Source organism: Arvicanthis niloticus, chromosome 21 (assembly GCF_011762505.2).
Source record: "Arvicanthis niloticus isolate mArvNil1 chromosome 21, mArvNil1.pat.X, whole genome shotgun sequence".
Lineage (NCBI taxonomy): Eukaryota > Metazoa > Chordata > Mammalia > Rodentia > Muridae > Arvicanthis > Arvicanthis niloticus.
In genome coordinates this window covers 24225701-24246071 of record NC_047678.1, presented here as the reverse complement: position 1 = coordinate 24246071, position 20371 = coordinate 24225701, and the positions used below count along the sequence as shown (strand labels likewise).

General features: G+C 44.9%; 1 protein-coding gene and 1 long non-coding RNA gene across 2 annotated transcripts in view; one reads left to right on the top strand and one right to left on the bottom strand.

Moving 5' to 3' along the window:
• Positions 1–1923, bottom strand: part of Nphp3 (nephrocystin 3) — a 41136-nt gene extending 39213 nt beyond the window's left edge. Inside the window, exon 1 of the mRNA XM_034484347.2 lies at positions 1463–1923. Coding sequence (XP_034340238.1) covers positions 1463–1843 — 381 coding nt within the window. The 5' untranslated portion in view covers positions 1844–1923. The remainder of the gene's footprint in view (positions 1–1462) is intronic.
• A 292-nt stretch (positions 1924–2215) lies between these two features.
• The window catches only part of LOC117693738 (uncharacterized), a 53351-nt gene continuing 35195 nt past the window's right edge, over positions 2216–20371 (top strand). Inside the window, exons 1-2 of the long non-coding RNA XR_004604463.2 lie at positions 2216–2321; positions 5047–5185. This is a non-coding gene — a long non-coding RNA (uncharacterized LOC117693738). The remainder of the gene's footprint in view (positions 2322–5046; positions 5186–20371) is intronic.

The following is a 20371-nucleotide window of genomic DNA, read 5'->3' as shown; positions in this document are numbered from 1 at the left end:
TCTACCCTCTACTCACTATTTTATCAATTATCAAACACTTCTATGTTGTCAATTATTTCAAGCATAACACAAAAAAATGCAAACATCTTTGAATCCTAGTAAACAGGTTCTTCAGCAATGAGCTTTCCACGGAAATTAATGCTTTTTCACTGAAATACTGCACCAGCTCCAGGATTTTTCTATACCTTGTGTTTCTAAGAGAACAAGACATGCAATTTGTAAGGCTTAGCTTGAAGAATGGTACGTATGAAGATTTCTGTGCTCCTTGGCATTATATGTTAATCATTTTACTGATCTCCTGAGCCAGTCGCAGTCTGGATCCATGGCAAGCCTCCAGTACAATGTCAGCATGGTTGAGTGAAATAAATATGGGGGAGTTTTCTCAAGATTGTGCAGGTAAGAAAGGAACAACAGGTTTCACAAGGAATTGGAATTGCTGATCTGTGATCTGTGACATCTGTCTGTCAGTCCTCCCTGCACTGCCTCTTTAGCTTGCTATCCCCCGCTCCCCTTCTACCTGCCAACTCACATGGTTCTTAAGTGGGCAGTGGTGCACACACATGCAATCAGACAGGAGGGACCCACAAGTCCATTTTATAGGGGCAAGCACATTGGCCTCCCAGTGGAAAGTGAGGCCAGCAGGGAGCTGCGGATGAGAACAGCTTCCCAGATAATACGCTAATAGCACAGCAGATAATTGAAGGGTTTATAGCTGATGGGAATGATGCCTGACTAGAAGGAAGGAGCCTTCTTTTACAAAAATCTGTGCTGTTTATTTAACTTCGATGGGCCGGGAGCTCTTGGGCTGTCAGAGATACCTCCCACAGAAAAGAAAGGCATACACAAATGGCCACCTGAGAGGCTCTGAGCCCATGGCGTAGTCCCACATTTTTTTGCTCTGAGAAATTCTGCTTTACCTAGTATCTGAATGAATCAAAGGTGATCTGTTATAAGGCCTACAATAGCACTTTGGTAACTGTTGAGTCCATTAACTAAATGAACTAAGCGAGTTTGAGTACTCTCAGGGAAGATTTTCAATCACAACAGTTAATAACGATGAAATAAGGAGGTTTCCAGAAAAATTTCTATCATATCATTAAACCCTAGAATCTGCAGAACTTCACGAAGAAACTGAGCCAAGAGCTCCATCTTGGAGATATGTTAAACCGGGAGGAGTTGTGTGAAGTTGCTCTGAGAAATTTTGCGGCTTCTGAACTTGGGTTGATTTAACGTGTCTTACTTAATGAATGAACCGGAAACTGAAAAGGGCGGGGAAAGATGCTGATAAGAAATTTAGATTCAAATAATGATTCCTCACGGAGGAGCAGCTTCTATACAATTTAGAAAACAACTTGGTTTGTAGCTGGGATAGGATGGTGGTGCCACCAAGCGGCTGAGCGGCGAGCTCGGGTCTCAGTTTCCTCAGAGCCTCCCGCTTGCAGTGCGCTCGGTCCCGCGTTACCTGCAGCTCTGCTCGCAGCCGCTTGTTCTCGGTGTCCAGCTTGGCCTCTCGGCGGCCCATGGACAGCAACTCCTGGTTCTTGCTGACCCGGAAGATCTCATACTCTTTCTTGAGACGCTCGAACTCGGCCGCCGCATACTCTAGCTCGGGCACAGACGAGCCGGTGGACTTGAAGCTGGCGCCCAGCAGCCCGCCGCCCCCCGCCGCGCGAGGCAACGACCCGGGCCCGGCTCCCGCGCCCCTACGAAAAGAGCTGCGCAGCAGGCGGGCCTTGGGCTTCACTTCCACCGGGATCTCGCAGGCCTCGCCGCCGCCTGCCCCGTACGTGTCCTCGATCACCTCCCCGCCAGCGGGGCTCACCAGCGACGAGGCTGTGCCCATGGTGCCCGAGGCTGGCTGAGGCTGGGAGCCTGCTGGGTGCCAGGAGGAGGTGGGGCCAGGAGGCGGGGCCAGCCAAGAGGGGCGGAGCGCGGCGGCGAGAAACCAAAATCAGGGAGGAGTGTGGCCCGGAGCTGGGCTGTGGCCGGGGCGTGGCCAGGCCTTTGGGGCGGGGCCAAAATGGTGGGGCGGGATGCAGCAGTGGAGAGGGCGGAGTCTGGAGAGAAGAGCGGAGTTGTAAGTGAGCCGAGTCTGGCGATTGGGGAAAAGGGCGTAACGTGGCAACCAGAGGGGCGTGGTGTTGAAGAAGAGTGGCCGTCCTGAGAAGGGGCGGAGCCATACTTTCGGGGCGTGGCCGAACAAGCTGGGGCTGTTAGGGCTACGAGAGAGGGGTGGGACGTAGCAGCGAGAGGAGACGTGGTCAGGTGAAAAGAGCACTGCCTAGAGAGAGTGTCGGGACAGATTTTTGGGGCGTAACCAGGTAAGTGGGGCGTAAGGCAGCAGCAGAGGAAAGCGAATTAGAGTCAGAGAGTCTGACTGAGAGGGGGTCCTGGCTGGGCAGCGAGAGGGGGCGTGGCCAAGAGGTAAAAGAGGAGTCCAGTGGGGCGGAGTCAGGTTTCAGGGGCGTGGCCGGCCAAGTGGGGCGTGCTCTTCCGAATGAGAGGCGCTGGACTAGGGAGGGTTGCAAGAAATGAGACTGGGGAACAGAGGAATGGGTATCATGGAGCTGGCGGGCCTGAGAACTTGCTTTGCAGGAACAGGGGCCAGGACTGAGCTGGGCAAGCTGACGGGACCAGGAGAAGAGCTAGACTAGGGATATCCAATAGGGAAGGTTCCAGAAGAGGCCCAAGCCTACAAGCTCTGCTTCTGCGTGAGCTTAGTCTCAGTGAGCGGGAACTAGATCACACACCCATCTGCCTCTGCTCCATCGCAGCTGTTTCTGTGATTCCTGACTAAGGGGCTCCTTTCTAGAGGCAGTTCAGTGCCTAATGTGCCTCTCAGGATGCATGTAATAAATAATGCCAGCCAGGAAAGAACTTCGAAGCGTCATCACTTGAACCCTCTTCCCCAACTCTGGAATCATCCTTTGATAAGCTCAGGTTTTATAATACCTGGCAACAAGGACGCTGGGGACCCTATTTTAGACGGAAAGAAATTGTAACTACAGGGTTTGCAGGAAGGGAACACTTGTTGGTATCAGACTGGCTCCGAACTCAGTGACATCACATCTAGGCGACCCCTACAGCTGTTGCCAAGGCAACCGCCACACATTCCCAGAATCTACTTGGCTCAATTCCTACCTTTACCTGCGAGAGACTAAGTCATTATCTATATAAATAAGCAGAGCCCCCTGACCTCTCTTTTTCTTCCCCCTCTTCTTGCTGTCACCTTTGCCCTTATCTCCTGAATAAACCTCCCGTGGAACCATTTGGCCTGGTGTGGTCTGTCGTGAGCCGTGCCCATCAAACAACACTTGATAGCTTTTTAAAATTCTGTTCCAGGTTGCCCTTGGTCTGCTGACTTATCTTCCTACCCATCCCAGATTGGTACTTCAGGTTAGAGGGGACAAAAAGGTCAGGGGTGGCTTTAACTCACACGGTTGTGAGCTGGGTGCTGGTGATCTTTATACTTGCCCTTTTCTTCTTAGGCAGTCTTGAAAATTCTCCGAATGCCAGCCATTCTCCCTCTGCCATCCTCCTCATCCTTGGGAGTCTCCTTGCCCAAGGGGGATGTAATTTTATTCCAGTTCTTGCTTACTCCTTCCCCAGTTGCAAGAAACCTAGTGGCATTGTAGGCATCGATAGTCTTTGGTGGCTCACTTGACTATAGTGTCATCTGATCCACAGGCATCATAGGGATTCTTGGAAAGCCTACTCTGAGATGTAGATAACCAAGCAAGATGTCTACCAGGAATACTGGGTAGGTATCTGAGGCAAGGCTATGGAATTATTATGGAATCGCTATACCCTGTATAGCATTCCCAACAAGGACCTCAGCCCACCCTGCAGGGACTTTGAAGCCGGGATGGCTCTGTGGAGTTGTCCTAAGTTATTTGGGGGCTAGGACTTCAAACATTCACTTAAGCTATTCATCTGCTCTCTTTAGCGGGTGGAGCTGAGAATGGTCTGCTATCAGCACTTATATAGCTGACGGCCAATCCTTCACTTGCCACATCTACCACAAAGCAAACAGCCTTTCCTCCAAGAAACTCTGGGAATGCTGGTCTGTTCTAACTCCCACCCCACCCCCCACAAATGCCCTGAACTCCTTCCATCAGAGTAGCTGGTCATGTTTTCTCTGACCTCTGAGATGTTCTTCTGGCCTTTGTACTTTTCTAAGTTGAAGGATTACAGATTGATTTCTCCAGTTAGTACCATGAGATTTCTAAAGGGCTCTACCATAGTACCGAAAGGACTGCTCTACATTCTCAAAGCTTTTTTGATGTCTGTTCCTTCAGAGATTTGAGGACCATTCTCTAGATTTCCCTTCTTTCCCCCCTTTTTCTTCTCTTCACTTTTCTTTTTCTCTTCTCTTCGTTTCTTTTCAAGACACAATCTCCTGTAGCCCAGACTGGTCTCAACCTTTCTTTGTAGCTAAGGATGACCTTGAACTTCTGATCCTCCTGTGGGTACTACCATCCTACTTGCTGGGGTCCCAGAATGAGTACACAGGAGAAAGCCACTGGTCCATCTGGGTTCATCTCTCACTGTTTCCTGACTATGGATGAAGTGTGAGCAGCCTTCTCATAGTCTGGCCACAAGGCCTTCCTGCTGACAGGGACTGTACTCTCAAATTTTGAGCCAAAATAAATTCTTCCTCCCTCCCTCCCTCCCTCCCTCCCTCCCTCCCTCCCTCCCTCCCTCTATCCCTTCCTCCCTTTCTCTATCCCTTCCTCCCTCCTTTTCCCTTTCTCTCCCTCCTTCCCTCCCTCCCTTCCTCACTCCCTTCCTTCCTTGACAAAAAAGTTACTTTTTTCGTCAAGTATTTGTTACAACAACAAGAAAAGTAATACAGCATCTTACCAGCCAGGAGGGATTCTTTCTGGTAACCTTTTGGCTGTCATTGTTGCTCTGCCACCTGTTACTGGATCTCTCCTGGGTATAAAGGGCAAATAACTAATGACCCAGAAAGACCCATTGTGAACTCAGTTCTCACAGAGCTCATGGACTAGACTAGTTGTCATTGTTGTCTTTAAATACCTTCAGATGGCTTTGTAGATGCTCCAAACACAAATCCATGTTTGCTGAGACCCTGGACCTCTCTGCATCTATAGAGACAATGACAAAGACACTGTCTTTCTCATCAAGTAACTGTGCATACGTTCAGCCTGCATGTTGACCTGAGGTAAGCTCTGATCAATTTCAAAGTGGGCCAATACAAGTAAGCAAGACCAAAGATGACTGTGTGCAGGCCCAGCAGGGGCCAGCATGACAGGGTAGTAGCTTTATACCATGTTTATCAATCCTAAAGCGTGGCAGAATATAGTCTAATCGCAATTTCATAATCTAATTTCTTTTTTTAAATGTGAATTTTATAAGTAGATTAAATCTTGTTTTGAGATTTATTTATTTAATGTATGTGAGTACACTGTTGCTGTCTTCAGACACAAGAGGGCATCGGATCCCATTACAGATGGTTGTGAGCCACCATGTGGTTGCTGGGAATTGAACTCAGGATCTCTGGAAGAGTATCTAGTGCTCTTAACCTCTGAGCCATCTCTCCAACTCCCCATAATCTAATTTCTTTATGCTTAACAGAACCTAACTACCTTAATCTGCTTTTTGAAAGTGTAACATTGAATATAAGGATACAGTGAGAAGGAGTGAAATCTCTGCAGGTGGCTGGTGGCCGATTAGAGAAACATGGTTTGGGGACAGATTAATGGCAAAGGCCCTTGCTGCTGAAATTGGTGACCTGAGTTCAGGCCTTGAGACTCACATCATAGAGGTGAAAAGCTGGCCCCTGAAAGTTGTTCACTGACTTACAAATGCATGCCATAGTGTAATTTAAAAAGCATACGAGGAGGGGCTTTTTGAGATAGGGTCTCACTTTGTAGCCCAGGCTGGGCTTCATCTCACTTCCTCCACCTCATACTTCCAGAGAGCTTGGGTTACAGATATATCACCATACCTGCCTTGGCCACCATTTTTAACACTGCTCCCTTTGAAACATACAATTTGAGACAAGGAGAGGCTGCATTTGTGGGAGCAGGTGCCAAAGGGAAGTGTAATGCCCTTGTTCAAGACTCATGAGGAATTTCAAGCAACAGCACCAGAGTTTTAACTCCAAAGGGCAGCCCTTTGAGTGTGGGGCCCAGGGGTGGGAAGCTTATGGGAGTCCTCATGGGGGTCACATGAAACTGCTTATGACTGCATGCCTTAGGTCTGAGTGAGCCCTGCCACTGCCTTGACCAATAAACTATAGCAGAGGTGACATTGTGACAGTTTCTAAGATGAGTCCATGAGAGAATGCCTGCTCCATTTTGAGTATCCTGGAACTCTCTGGAAGCCTGTGAACAGAGAGTCTCATGCAGATGAGTTTATGTGCAGGTGGCAGTCTCAGCTGGGCCCAGATTTCCAGCTACCCTTTCCCAGGTTATGTTCATCTTCTCTGTTTTGAGTAGCCCACTTATTATCTGGGTGCCAAGTGACCCCACAGTGACAGAGCCACTTGGCAAACCATGAACTCAGGGATACAATGAAATTGTTCTTCCTTTCGGTCACTAACTTTTGGAAAAATTCTTTCTCACTCCCGAGGAAGAAAAAAAAATGCCTCCATTTGGTTTGAGTAACATGTCAAATTAACAGTGATATGGCTCTTCAAAACATCTCAGAGAAAGTGTCACTGTGGCTGGCTCTCTGAGTCTGAATTTTGAAATTACTTGGGACATCTGGGTGTTGTGGCTTAGGACAAAAGTCCCATCACTGAGGGATGAGGCTGAGGCAGGAGGATTGCCATTAGTTCTAGGCCTGCCTCAGTAGACTGTAAGACTGTCACACACACAAAAAGAAGGAGGATGGGGGGAGGGGAGAGGATGAAAATAGAGCCAGAGGGGAGAGGAAAAGAAGGAAAGGAAAGAAGAAAGAGAAAGAAACTATGAAAGAATTACTTTGGTACATATTAAAAATAGAGGTACGTTGAGTTTGTGAGGCTGGACCCTTCAAGTCTTCATGTTCGGTTAACTCCCAGGTGATAACCCACCTACTTAAAAATCTCAGCACCACCAAGTTTGCACAAAAAGCATGGTCAGGAATGACCTAATTCCTTCCTGATTTTAGTAGGATGGTCCCCAGACAACACCCATAGCATGGCCCTGAAGCTTAGTAGGGATCTGGTCCTCAGACACCATCACAGAGCTAACAAAATCTGCAGGATGAGAGCACGCAGCCATGATGGTTGGCATATATCCTATCATTTGAGACAGGAAAAGAATAGGCAGCCATGATGGTTGGAATACATTCTACCATTTGAGACACACTGCTGAGGAATAGCACTCTTAGACTTGATGCTCATTAAAATCACCAGAGAACTTGGCAAAAAAGAAAACTGATGTCCAGGCTTATCTCAGACCCATTAGATCAGAACCTCCAAGGAATGGGGTCTGTACATCATTGGCTCTTAAAAGCTCCGTGGAGATTTAATTGGTAAGTCAAAGTTGAAAACCAATGGTTTCATCTCTGCCATCTGTCTTATTTCCAACCTGTGCACAGTCCCCTGGGTAAGCATTTCTATGTCTGAATATTCTTTCCTTTCATCAGCTTGAGATAGGGAATGAGTCTGTTATGTCTTCAATAGCATTGCACTGGAACCTTAAAATTAGGCATGCCATTGCGAATATTCATAGCACCTTGGGATAAGTGCCCCATGGACTGGAAATACTACAATTGAGTCCTCGAAGAGAAAAACATTAGAAAAACGGGTTTTAAAAATCACTTTAGTCTTTCTTGTTTCCGCCAAGTGAGGAAGTGAACAAGACACTTTGATTACAAGAGGATCTGTTCATGTATCTGTGATTTCACACTTCTACCAGCAGGTGGCAGCATAACTTAGGAAAAAAATCAACTTGGCTGGTAAATGTGCTTTAGAAAGAATTTTTTTTTTTCTGATGTGAAGGTGACAGTAAAGAATCCAGTCACTAATGTTGTACGTAGTTTCCATCAGAAATAATAACACGACTCTGCAGTTAGTTATGAAACAGACAGAGCAGGGTTCCACGTGTTTCTTTGTAAAGGACCAGATATTAACCCTGCGGGTCATATGGTCTCTGCCATAATTATTAGGCTTTGTCATTATGTCACAAAAGCGGCCCTGGCAGATACACAAAAGTAAAGCATGATTATGTCCCAGTAAAGTTTTATGTGCAACCACAGAGGCTGCCTGGGTTAAGCTCCTGGGGTGAGCTCGCCGATTCCTGACGTGGAGAGAGGACGTCTCCTCAAGCCTGGATGGCTTCCAGAATTATTCACAGCACTGGATAAAACTTGAGTTTTACAACATACATCAAATTTATTAAATCAAAATAGTTATGAGTGGAGCTCATGCAACTGAATTGAAACCAAAATAATAATAATTAAAAAAAAAAAAACCCAAACTAAAACAACAACAGACTCCTTCTGACAGAAGGAATCATTAAGCCAAAAATAAAGATGATTGTCTCTTTGGGGGAGCTGTTGACAAGGCCCACCTTGGCAGAATATCATATTCTCAGTACCTGAATAACTACCCACAATATAAAAGATACAAGGAAGAGCTCATGTGAGGCTGGGACTCCGTCGGCAGAGTGCTTACTAGGCATGCTTGATCTCCAGCATCCCCCAAACTGGGCAAAGTGGCACCCACTTATAATTTCACACCCTAGAGGTGAACACAGGCCTACAGGAGGCTTTGTCTATAGGAGGATGGGAAGAGGGAAAAAGAAAGGTACCACTGTAAAGCCACAGTGTAGCACTGTACAGCACCCTTGCCTCAAAAGGGGAAGGACAAGCCATGAGGCGCCACCAAATCTCCCTGCCTCCCCACACCCTCCCAGATCTTCAACAAATGTAGAAACTCGGCAAAAGCTTTCTGTGTTTGTATTTTTTTTTTCCCTCTTGAATGACTGGGTGGAAGAGGGCACTTTAGGGCCTTGGCATGTACAAGAGAAAGACAAAGCTATCTCAGTGGTCAGGGACATGGGGTGAGAGCATTGTAAATGCAGCATGTCTGCTATTCATCAGAGTGGGGTTACCTCAGGCTCTGCCACATTGGTCTGAGCAAATATCTGGACATAAAGAGGGCCATGCTTTAGACAAGCTGCCGCTGTTGCTGTTAAGAATAGGATCGTAAATGTCTCCGCCCATGGTCCTATCTGAAACATACTGCTCGTTTGAGATATTTGTTCAATAAACAGTATGGCTCTTTTTTCTGGAGGGCACACAGCCCTGGGATGGAGGAAGCTGATGATTTCCTTCCCACCGCTGGATATTCCTTCACTTCTCCAGTTCAGGGCCTTTCTCTCTCCCACTCCAACCTCTGCCTCCTGGTCTGTTACTGAAATGAATATACTCTCAATTTCTTACCACACTCGGTACCCACGAGCCAGGAAGCAGGTAAGGGGCCAGATTTAACCAGCCATCCCTCTCCCTGCCCCAGGGTAAACAAGTCCTTGAGACTCTGGAAGAGTTAGCTCACATCCCCAGTGACAACAGACTAATGTACACTCCAAATCCCTGTACAGGTGTGTGTGTGTGTGTGTGTGTGTGTGTGTGTGTGTGTGTGTTAAAATGGTTGATCTCAACTTCAAGAGCTTCACAATAAGAGGATTTATCATTTAGATAGGATCTACTCATGGTTATAAAAATGGAATAATTATTATTATGGTATTGGTAGATTCTGTTTTTAAGTGTGTTAGGTGTTGGGATGGTCAATTTAATAATCTTTTTTCCTTTATTTTCTCTCTCTCTCTCTCTCTCTCTCTCTCTCTCTCTCTCTCTCTCTCTTTCTCTCTCTCTGTGTGTGTGTGTGTGTGTGTGTGTGTGAGCATGAGTGTGTCAGTGTATATGGAGGCCAGGGGCCTTATATGATGGCAGGCATCTTCCTCAAATCATGTCTATCTTATTTTTCTAATTACTTAATTAAAAAAACTAGCACATGAGGTATTAGATGTCATTATGGTGTTTTTGAACAGTATCCTCAAAGGCAGCAGACCCGAGGGGTGCACACCCATATTTACTTTTGTTGAGTTCACAACTGCAGGGGAAATGCCTAATGTGAACCCGTGGATGGATGGATAATGAGGATGTGACATTTATCTATCTTCTTTTCCTCCCAATAATTTTTTATTCACTTCACATCCTGAATCCAGCCCACTCCCTTCTCTCCTCCCAGTCAGTCCTTCTCTTACAAATCCATCTCCCCCATTACCCACTTCAGAAAAGGGGAAGCCCCTTTTGGACTCTAATCCTGGAACATCTAGTCCCATCAGGACTAGGCACATCCTCTCCTGCTGAGGCCCAACCAGGCAGTCCATGTAGGAGAAGAAGATTCAATCCTCTTGCAAGCAACAGAGTCTGAGACAGCCCTTGCCTCAGTTCTCAGGGGACCCACATGAAGACCAAACTGCACATCCCCTACAAATGTGTGTAGAAACCTAGGTCCAGCCCCTGCGTGCTCTTTGGTTGGTGGTTCAGTCTCTGTGTGGCCCCATGAGCCTGGGTTAGTTGACTCTGTAGGTCTTCTCGTGGTGTCCTTGATGCCTCTGGCTGGTTCAATTCCCCAGTCTCCCACAAGACTCCCTGAGCCCTGCCTGATGTTTAGCTTTAGGTCTCTGCCTCTGTTTTCCATCTGCTGCTGGATGAAGTCCCTCAGGTGACAGTTATCCTATGTCCCTGTGTACAAGCATAGCAGAATATTATTAGTAGTGTCGGGGGCTGGCTCTCTCATATGGGAGGGGTCTCACTGGGCCAGTCATTGGTTGGACATTCCCTCAATCTGTGTTCCATCTTTATTCCTGCACATCTGATAGGCAGGATAAATTTTGGGTAGAAGGTTTTGTGGGTGGGTTGATGTCCCCCTCTCGCCACTGGAAGTCCTTCCTGGCTACAGGAGGTGGCCACTTCAGTTTCCATATCCCCTGCTGGTAGGAATCTCAGCTAGGGTCACCTCTGTAGACTCCTTATAGTGTCCCCCATTCCAGGCCTCTAGCTAGTCACCAGAGATCCACCCCCACCCCACGATTTCCCATCTTACTCTCAGCCCTCTCTCCCACACTTGGTTGCCATCCCCATTCCTCTCTTCACCCCCTCTCCCACCCAGTTCCCTCCCTCCCTCCACCTCTAATGACTATTTTGTTTCCCCTTCTGAGTGAGATTCACGAATTCTCCCCTGGGCCCTCCTTATTACCGGTTTCTTTGGGCTGTGGATTGTAGCATGGTTATCCTGCACTTCGAGTCTACTTATAATGCCTACTTATAAGTCAGTCTTTCTGGGTCTGGGTTGCCTCCCTCAGGATGATATATCTACCTTCATTTTTTTTTTTTTTTTTTTTTTTGAGACAGGCTTCCTCACTGAGGAATTTGGTTAGGTGGGCTAAGCCAGGCTAGCAAGTCTCAGAGATTCCCCCCTGCCTCTGGGCTGGGATTACAGGTGTACTGCCATGCCCAGTTTTAACATGGGGGATGGGAGTTTGGTCCTCACACAGCAAGCACTTTACTCTCTGAGCCGTTGCCACAAGCCAGTAATCTTATTTAGTATTTTCAGTATATTTCCAGGGAAACTGAGTTGAGCACTGCAGCCTGTGGCTGACTCAGCACAGAGCTGAGCAAGGGCTATAGACAGAGAGTGCAGAATGGAAACTCTGGCTCGCCATTCCTTCGTATACTGCGCAGGCGCATGCTTTGCCTGGATTAAATCAGAGAACCCAGCAATGCCTTTGGGGTATGGAATCCCAGGCAGCACTGAGTTTGCGCATGCTCAGATCCGTGAAGAGGCTTACCGCAGAGCTGGACGTTGTGGTGCATACCTGTAATCCCAGGATTTGGGAGGAGGGATCAAGAGTTAAAAGTCACCTTTGGCTATTCTTGATGCAAAGAACAGAGGTCCTCCTCAAAGGGAGTAAAAGATAGTTTATGCTGGCGAGACATGCATGACCACGGCCCAGGAACATACATGTGGGTCTTCCCAAATGCAGCGTTCCAACGTGGGGGCAGTTGCATGGAATTTTTATAGCGAGGAGCAAAGAAAGCGGTAAGTTGAGGCATTAAAAAAAATATATATATCGGTGGGAATATCAAGTGAGTAGTTACATCACGGAGAGGAATCTCAGCTATAGGCCTCAGATGGTATCTGAAAGCATTTTTTTTAGCCCTTCTGTGGGTGGGATCGGGCTTTGTTAACTTGATAGGTTCCAAAAGTTTGAATCTGTTTATTAGGATGTTAGGTCTGATAGAAAAGTGAGTACAGAAAGGATCTTTTGTGGGTGTCTCAGTTAGGGGTTCACTGCTGTGCACAGACACCATGACCAAGGCAAGTCTTCTAAAGGGCAGCATTTAATTGGGGCTGGCTTACAGGTTCAGTTGTTCAGTCCATTATCATCAAGATGGGAACACGGCCGCATACAGGCAGGCATGGTGCAGGCAAAGCTGAGAGTTCTACATCTTCATCTGAAGGCTGCTAGTGGAGGACTGACTTCCGGGAAGCTAGAGTGAGTGTGGCCTACGCCCACAGTGACACACCTACTCCAACAAGGCCACACCTCCTAATAGTGCCACTTCCTGGGCCAAGCATATACGAACCATCACAGTGGGCTATCAAAAGAAATTGTAATTAGGCTATAGGATCAGCAGCATCCCAAACTCCCCATAGTCAATGAAGGTTTATCACTCATGGGCCTGTGTAAACAGCTTCTTCCCGGGACTTTATATATAGAAAGTGAGTTCAAGACCAGCTTGTATCGCAATGTGGTTCCTGGTACCCCTGTTTTATTAAAATAAAATAGAAAGAATAAAATAATAATATTAACAACAGTAACAAAACCAATAACAACAATACTAAAGAAGACACCTACAGTCCACAGGTCAGAGTGAGCACACCCACCGGAGTGCACAGGTCAGAGTGAGCACACCCACCGGAGTGCACAGGTCAGAGTGAGCACACCCACCGGAGTGCACAGGGAGGAGACATGGAAGACAGGACAGGGAACAAGTTGTCCTACAGTTTCTGGGGCTTAGATTCTAGCAAATTCTTTGTGTATGCTGTTTGGCTTCTCATATTTCGATTTCCTCTTCTAAAAATGGGAACAATTCAAGATCACTTCATGGCAGTTATAGATAGCCAAACCAGAAACTTGGAATTGTGTCTAGTTTGTTCCCTGAAGATGCACAAAGCAAAAACAAAACCAACACCCACCCCCAAAGCTGTTTTCATTTAGTGCTATGCTTTTCTCTATGTAACACAACTAGGCAACTCCAATGAGCAAGAGACAACACTGATAGAGGTACTGCATCCTTAGAAGACTGAGAGATGCTTTGATTGGCAGCCCACTAAAGTCCAGCCCCTTTGACAGAACCACTGGAGGATCCACATCCTCACTCAGACAACAGTGTCCTAAAATAGCATCTCTTCATGGTTTCTAGCTATTCTATTTTGAACATGAGACTTACCATGCTACTGAAATTGGTCTGTTGAATTCTGAGGTTAAAAGGCAGTAAATGTCTTCTCCTTAATCTTTAACTGACAAATAAAAATTGTATATATTCATTTCCCCCACTGTGCTTTTTTGATATATGTATATGTTATGGAATGGCTATATATATTTAATTAACATGTATCTTCATCTGTCTATTCCCTTAGCAATTTTCAAGCAACATAACGTATTACTAATTATAATCATCATGATGTAATAGTTCTATTGAACTTAATACTCCAGTTTAACTGAAAATTGGTATCCATTGGCCAGTGGTTCTTTAAGATCTCCACCCATGACTCTACTTTTGCGAGACCGTTCTTCTCTCGGGTTTTTGACTTCTCCTTTAGATTATTTTTCAGATCCCACGTATGAATGAGAGCATGTTGTATTTGTCCTTTGTACAGACATCTAAGTTGATTTCATTGCATGGCTGTTATTAATAAAGTCATAAGATGGGCATGCAGCGGTCTCTTTGACATACTGATTCCATTTCCTCTGTGTACACACCCAGTAGTCAGATGGTTGGAGCATATGGTTGTTCTCCTTTTATTTTTTTGTGGAATCTCGGCACTGTCTTCTGATACGATTTGGATGCCCTACCACCAGCATGTGAGTACTCCGCATTCTCCACAACCTTGCCAGTACTTGTCTGTCCTCTTTTCAGTAGTGGTTAGCCTAATGGGGGTGAGGTGCTCCAGCACTGTGCTTCTGGTTGGCGTTTCCCTGTTGATTAGTGATGTTGAGTGTACATCACAGACCTCTTGGCTATCAGTCTTCTTTTGAGAAATATCTACTTAGGTTTATTGCCCATTCTAAAAGCAGGTTATTTGTTATCTTGCTGTTGAGTTGGCTTCTGTCTGTATTCTGCACCTTAACCTCTTCCAGATGCTCAGTTTGCAGATGTGTTCTCTTCCTAGCTGACGTTATCAATAATAGCCGTGCAATGGAACCAATCTAGGTGTCTGTACAGAAGGACAAATACCACATGGTCTGTACAGAAGGACAAATACCACATGGTCTGTACAGAAGGACAAATACCACATGGTCTCACTCACATGTGGATCTAAAAATATCTAAAGGATAAGTCAAAACACAGCAGGGAGAAGAATAATCTCTGGAAGGTGAAGTCATGGCGGGGAACAGACAGCCACAGGCCATCCTCCACAGCCCTACCCCCATAACTCCCTTTGTCTCCCTTTGCCTTTGTTACCCATGCCTAAAAAGGGGGTGCCCAGAGCGACGTCAAGTGCTCTCCTTTCATTTCCTCACCATGCACGGCTTCAGTTCTTACATTTGAGTCTTTACCCTTTTCCAGTTGATTTCTGTATGTGTGGTATGGCCAGCTCCCATTTCATTATTTGTGGGTTGACATCCAATTTCCTGACCCCCATTATGGAAGAGATTGCCTTTTCCCTACTGTGTGTCCCCGGTACCTTTGTCAGCAGTTATAAACTCGTGGGTTATTTCTGGGCTTCTCTGCTCTGTTCCATTTGTCTATGTCCCTATTTTATGCCAGCACCATGCTGCCTTGATTACTTTAGCCTCGTGGCAGATTTTGAAATCCATTAGCATGATGTCTCTGGTGTTCTTTCTGTTTAAGATAGCCTTGGCTTTGGGGGAGTCTTCTGTGGTTTCACATGACTCTTAGAAATTTTTTTCTTTGTGTGAGAGGAGTCAGTGGAGTGTTGATGGGGTTGTGTAGTTTGCCAATTGCTTTGTCATTATGAACTTTGCAACTATGAATTCCTGTGAACACGGGATAGCTTTCCCCTGTGCCTTCTTCAGCTTCTTTCTTGTAGCATCTGAGTTGATTCCAAACACACTTTATTAGACAGTAACTGGTGATTGTGGATTGAGCGTGAAACACACCTCAAAGGTTGGTGGCTTTGCATAGCCCTCAGATGGTGCTGCTGTGTCTGAAAGCTGTCAGACCTTTAGGAGGCGGAGCTTTGGTGCAGGAAACTGGTCACCGGGGGATGGAGTCTCAGAGTTTACAGCCTGGATCCACTTGCTATCTGCTTTCTGCTTCCTAGACTATTGTGACCAGCTGCTTGCTCCATGATTCTTTGTGGTCCCTTCTTAAATCAAGAGACAAAATAAGCCATTCTTCCTTGCATTGCTTCCTTTCAGTGATCTGGTCACAGCAATAACAACAAAAAAGGTAATTAATACATAAACTAACATAAAAACATAATACAAACAAAACCACAAGAACAACAACAACAGCAAAATATTCCAAACTGGGTTATGGTGATGGTGTGTGCCTGTAGAGGATCCTCACACTCTGGGAGCTGAGGCAGGAGGATATGAGTAGAAGACCAGCCAGGGCTACAAAGTGAAACACTCAAACATCTATACACAAAATTAAAAAACACACACACACACACACACACACACACACACACACACTGAGAGAGAGAGAGAGAGAGAGAGAGAGAGAGAGAGACAGAGAGAGACATATTACCCTAAGAGTAGAAGGAAAGTTTCCATTCTATATGGTGAAGGAAACATAACCAGAATAGAATAGGTTTTCACCTTGAAGAAGCACTAATTGATTGTATAAAATTACAGGGTGTAAAAACACACAGGGAACAGTTTGCTTAATCTCTTTTTATTACCTATAATTAAAGTTTTATACACTCAGTGGGACTCTGAACTCTTCCCCAAACTGTGCCCTTTGCATTTCTTCTCATCCCTCTGGGCTTCATATGATCCTATCTTTAGCTGTGAGGTCATCTGCTCTGTGTGTACATGATATTTGAATCCAGCCTTCTACCACAACTTTGTCCCTCTGCTCATTCTTGTCTTGCTCCTTGTCCAATGCCTTCTTTCACAAAACATCCAGTTTCACTCCCATCACACCTGGTAAAAGCCTATCATGTAATATTTCTCCTGAAATGGAGTCTTCTGCACCCCCAATCTAGTAACCTATTCCCATTTGTGATTTACCAGTAGGAACTGGTAATGCCTTCTCAAGCCAGTTTTTGTACATTTATGGGATTTCTGGTCACTAGAAGGAGTTTTGGAGATTTGTGTCCACTGTGCTGGCTTTACCCTATATCTCAGCCAGTTTTTTGTCTTAGGGTTTTATTACTATCAGCAGACACCATGACCAAGGCAAGTCCAATAAGGACAACATTTAATTCGGACTGGCTTACAGGTTCAGTCCATTGGGCAGCATGTCTAGGCAGACAGGCATGGTGCAAGCAGAGCTGAGATTTCTACATCTTCATCTGAAGGCTACTAGTGGGAGACTGACTTCAAGGCAGCTAGGGTGAGGGTCTTAAAGCCCACTCCCACAGTGACACATCTACTCCAACAGGGCCACACCTTCTAATAGTCCCACTCCCTGGGCCAAGCATATACAAACCATCACAGTTATTTCAATCAGTTCAAGTCAATCAATATTCCAGCAGAGATGGGGTGGGTCTTAGCTCGCACCCTTAACTGAGAAGCCATTGATGATTGATGGCTTCTATGCCAGCAAGAGTTGGTTTTCTTTAAGGGTAGTCAACTAGGCTCCAGCAGATGGGGAGAAGGTGGAGAAGGTGGATGTTTTAAATTCTCAAAGAATTGAAAAACAAAAAAGCAAAACAAAACCAAACACCAAGAAGCAAGCAAACCCACCTCAGTAAAAACTCCAGATTCACTTAAAAATCTTTCCTCGCTTTTCCTTCTGTGACATGCCATTGATCACTCAGGGTTGGTTGTTTTCTGTTACATGGATTTGTGAGTTAGGGTCTCACCCTGTAGCCCAGGCTGACCCCGGAGCTCACCACCTTACCCAGGCTGATTTCAGACTTGCAGAAATCCTCTTGCTACAGCCTTCTCAATCCTGAGATTATAGGAATGAGCCACCTTCTTGTCCCTGCCTGTGTTCTCCCTAAAAATGTATTAGTAGCCCTTCATCAGAAAACTTGCAATTATCTTGAAATTTCAGTGTGTAAATCTTCTGTGATGTTAGCTACTTCTAGTCATGTTGGGGGAGGGGTGGATATAACCCTAAGAGATTTTGATAGAATATATTGAGTACAGCCTTGCCTTTGAACTCTATACTAGGAGATTTAATTACCAATGCATAAACAATTCTAATTCTAGTATGGTTTCATAGGACATTGCTACAGTGACGCCTCAGAGGACAAAACCGCATTATCAAGTAATGTTTCCTGGGGTTAGGAACAAATAATCCTTTGAGTAAATTAGATCCGTCTTCACCTTAAGAAATAAAACTTCAGGCTTCTCATCACTGCCTGAAAAGTAATTTTGTTCTCCTTGCGACATTAAATTATTCTGAAGGTTTCAGCTTTTAGGGGAAAATTGGCTTTCCCAGAACTAGCTATGTTTTTGAAATTCCATTTCTTTTCTTAGAAATATTTCCCACACATCATGAACCCTATCAGAAAGTTATAACCTGGGTAATTTTTCTTTTGTGGTTTCATGGATTTCAACACAATGTTTATATAAGCCAATATGTTAATATATTTGAGTATTTATTATCAACACTAATTTCTCTCTCCCTTTCCTCTCATACATACGTGCAACAGAGTCTAGAGTTTTGCTTCCATTTAAAAGGAAAAGGAAAAGAAAGATAATGGATAGGAGACTTCTTAGTTTAATTTTTTGGTGCTGTGATAAAATACTTTGACAAGAAGCAACTTAAAGGAGAAAGGGTTTATTTTAGCTCACAGTTCAAGGTACAATCTGTTGTGTCAGGGAAGGAAGTAACTGGACACATTACATCCACTCTGATAGACAAAGCAGTGAATGTGTGTTGCCGCCCAGTTCCCTTCTCTACCCTCACATCCAGAGTCCTACAGAGGGAATAGGACCGCCCACATTGGGCGTGTCTTCAAACCTCAAGTAAGCATTCAGGATAATCCCCCACTGGCATTCTGAGAAGTCTGTCTCCTGGGTGATCTTATTTCTGTTCAACTGACATTAACCATCACACTAACTTAGCTTCTTCTAGATCAATGGTTTTCAACCTGTAGGTTGCAAACCCTTTTCGGGGCTGTCATACATCCCTTTCACAGGGATTGTAACATCAGATATCCTGCATATCAGATATTATGTCACCGCTCATAACAGTAGCAAAATCATAGTTACAAAGTAGCATCAAAATAATTTTATGGTTTGGGGTCACTGCAACATGAGGAATTGAATGAAAGGGTCTCAGCATTAGAAAGGCAGAGAACCACTGCTCTAGATTAATATGAGATGATAAAATATCAGCTTACCTCTGCGGGCTAGCTCACTACACTCCTGTTTCCCCTAGCCGTGTCACCATGTGTTCATGGCTTGTTTGCGTGTACCATGAGATACAAACTCTTGAACTCTTCTCAGCAATGTTAGAACTTGAAAATGTAACCTTCCTTTACTCCGATTTCGTGTGTGTGTGTGTGTGTGTGTGTGTGTGTGTTTTGTTAAGACACACATCTTAACTCTGTAGTGATTGTAACGCCTATGCTATCATCGTATTTATGCCCCTCCCGTCTTCTGTGGCTCTTCCTTCCTTGCAGCATTTCTGTTTTCATTTGGGGTCATTTTTGTGTACCCAAAAAAATTCCCTGTAGCATTTCAGCAAAAGTCTACACATGGCCTTAAATTCTCTTCATTTCACTTATTTTTCCTGAAGCACGTTCTTTTCTGACTGTAGAATTCTAGGCAGGTGGTGGTGGTGGTGGGGGTGGTGGTGGTGGTGGTGGTGGGGGTGGGGGTGGTGGTGGTGGTGGGGGTGGTGGGGATGGAGGTGGTAGTGGTGTTGGTGGTAGGGGTGTGTGTGGTCCTCTTCCTCCTCCTCCTCCTCCTTCATAGGCTAAGTTTCAATCTCATAACTTTCATCACTCCTGCTTGACAGTCATCAGTAAGTCTTGTTGAAGAGTCCCTGAAAATAATGCTTCTTCTTCTTTTTTTCTCTTGGGTGCTTTTTAAATTTTTCTTATTATCTCTCACTTTCAGACTACGGATGATTGTATCTTGCTTGGAATTTTGGAGTTAATTTTTTTTCTCTAAGGTTTGACATTTTAGCTTGACAAATTTTTGCGAGTTCTCAGCCAACCCTTCTTCACATTCTGCTTTTACTACATTTCCTTCCTCTTTTTTTCTAGTTCTTTGGTTAAATATATGTGTGACCTTTTTACTATATTTTATTTGTCTCATGTTTTTTTTTTCCTGCAAGAATTTTAAGATTGTTCTGCAGTCTGAATATCTTATAATGAACTCTCTCTGCTTCTGGCAATATTTACTTAGGTTGTCTTTAGAATTATCTATTTCATTCACATATCAAATTTACTCATTTAGTTATATTTGCCCATTGTGCTAGAATTTTAATTTAATTCACTGAAACAGTCTTTTCATTTCATAACGTTCTCTACACTATTTTCTTAAGCATATTAATCTTTCAGAAACGCCACTAGATCAGACGATTTCCATTAAAAAACATTCTGCTGGATGAAGATTGCTACCATGGCCTGTAGAATTTTACCTCTGGAAGTAAAGGTTAAATTATAAGGGTAAAAACTAATGATAAGGAGGCGTATAAAAGCAAAGGGGACCTGAATTTATAACTTATAAATAGCCATAATTTCTTGTATGAGAAATCCTCTCTTGAGAAGTAAGCTGTGGCTTAAATGTGATGCCCTCTCATACCTCGGGCATTTGAATGCTTGGTCCTCAGATAGTGTTACTCTTGGAGAAGCTTCAGAGGTGCAACCTTGTTAGAGGAAATGTACCATTGGAAGTGGGCTTTGAGAGTTTAAAGACTCCTGATGTTTTAAGTTCCTTCTCTCTGCTTTGTGCTTGTGGTTCAAGGTGTGAGCCCCCAGCCTCCTGCTCTTACTACCTTATCTTCACCCCACCATCATGAA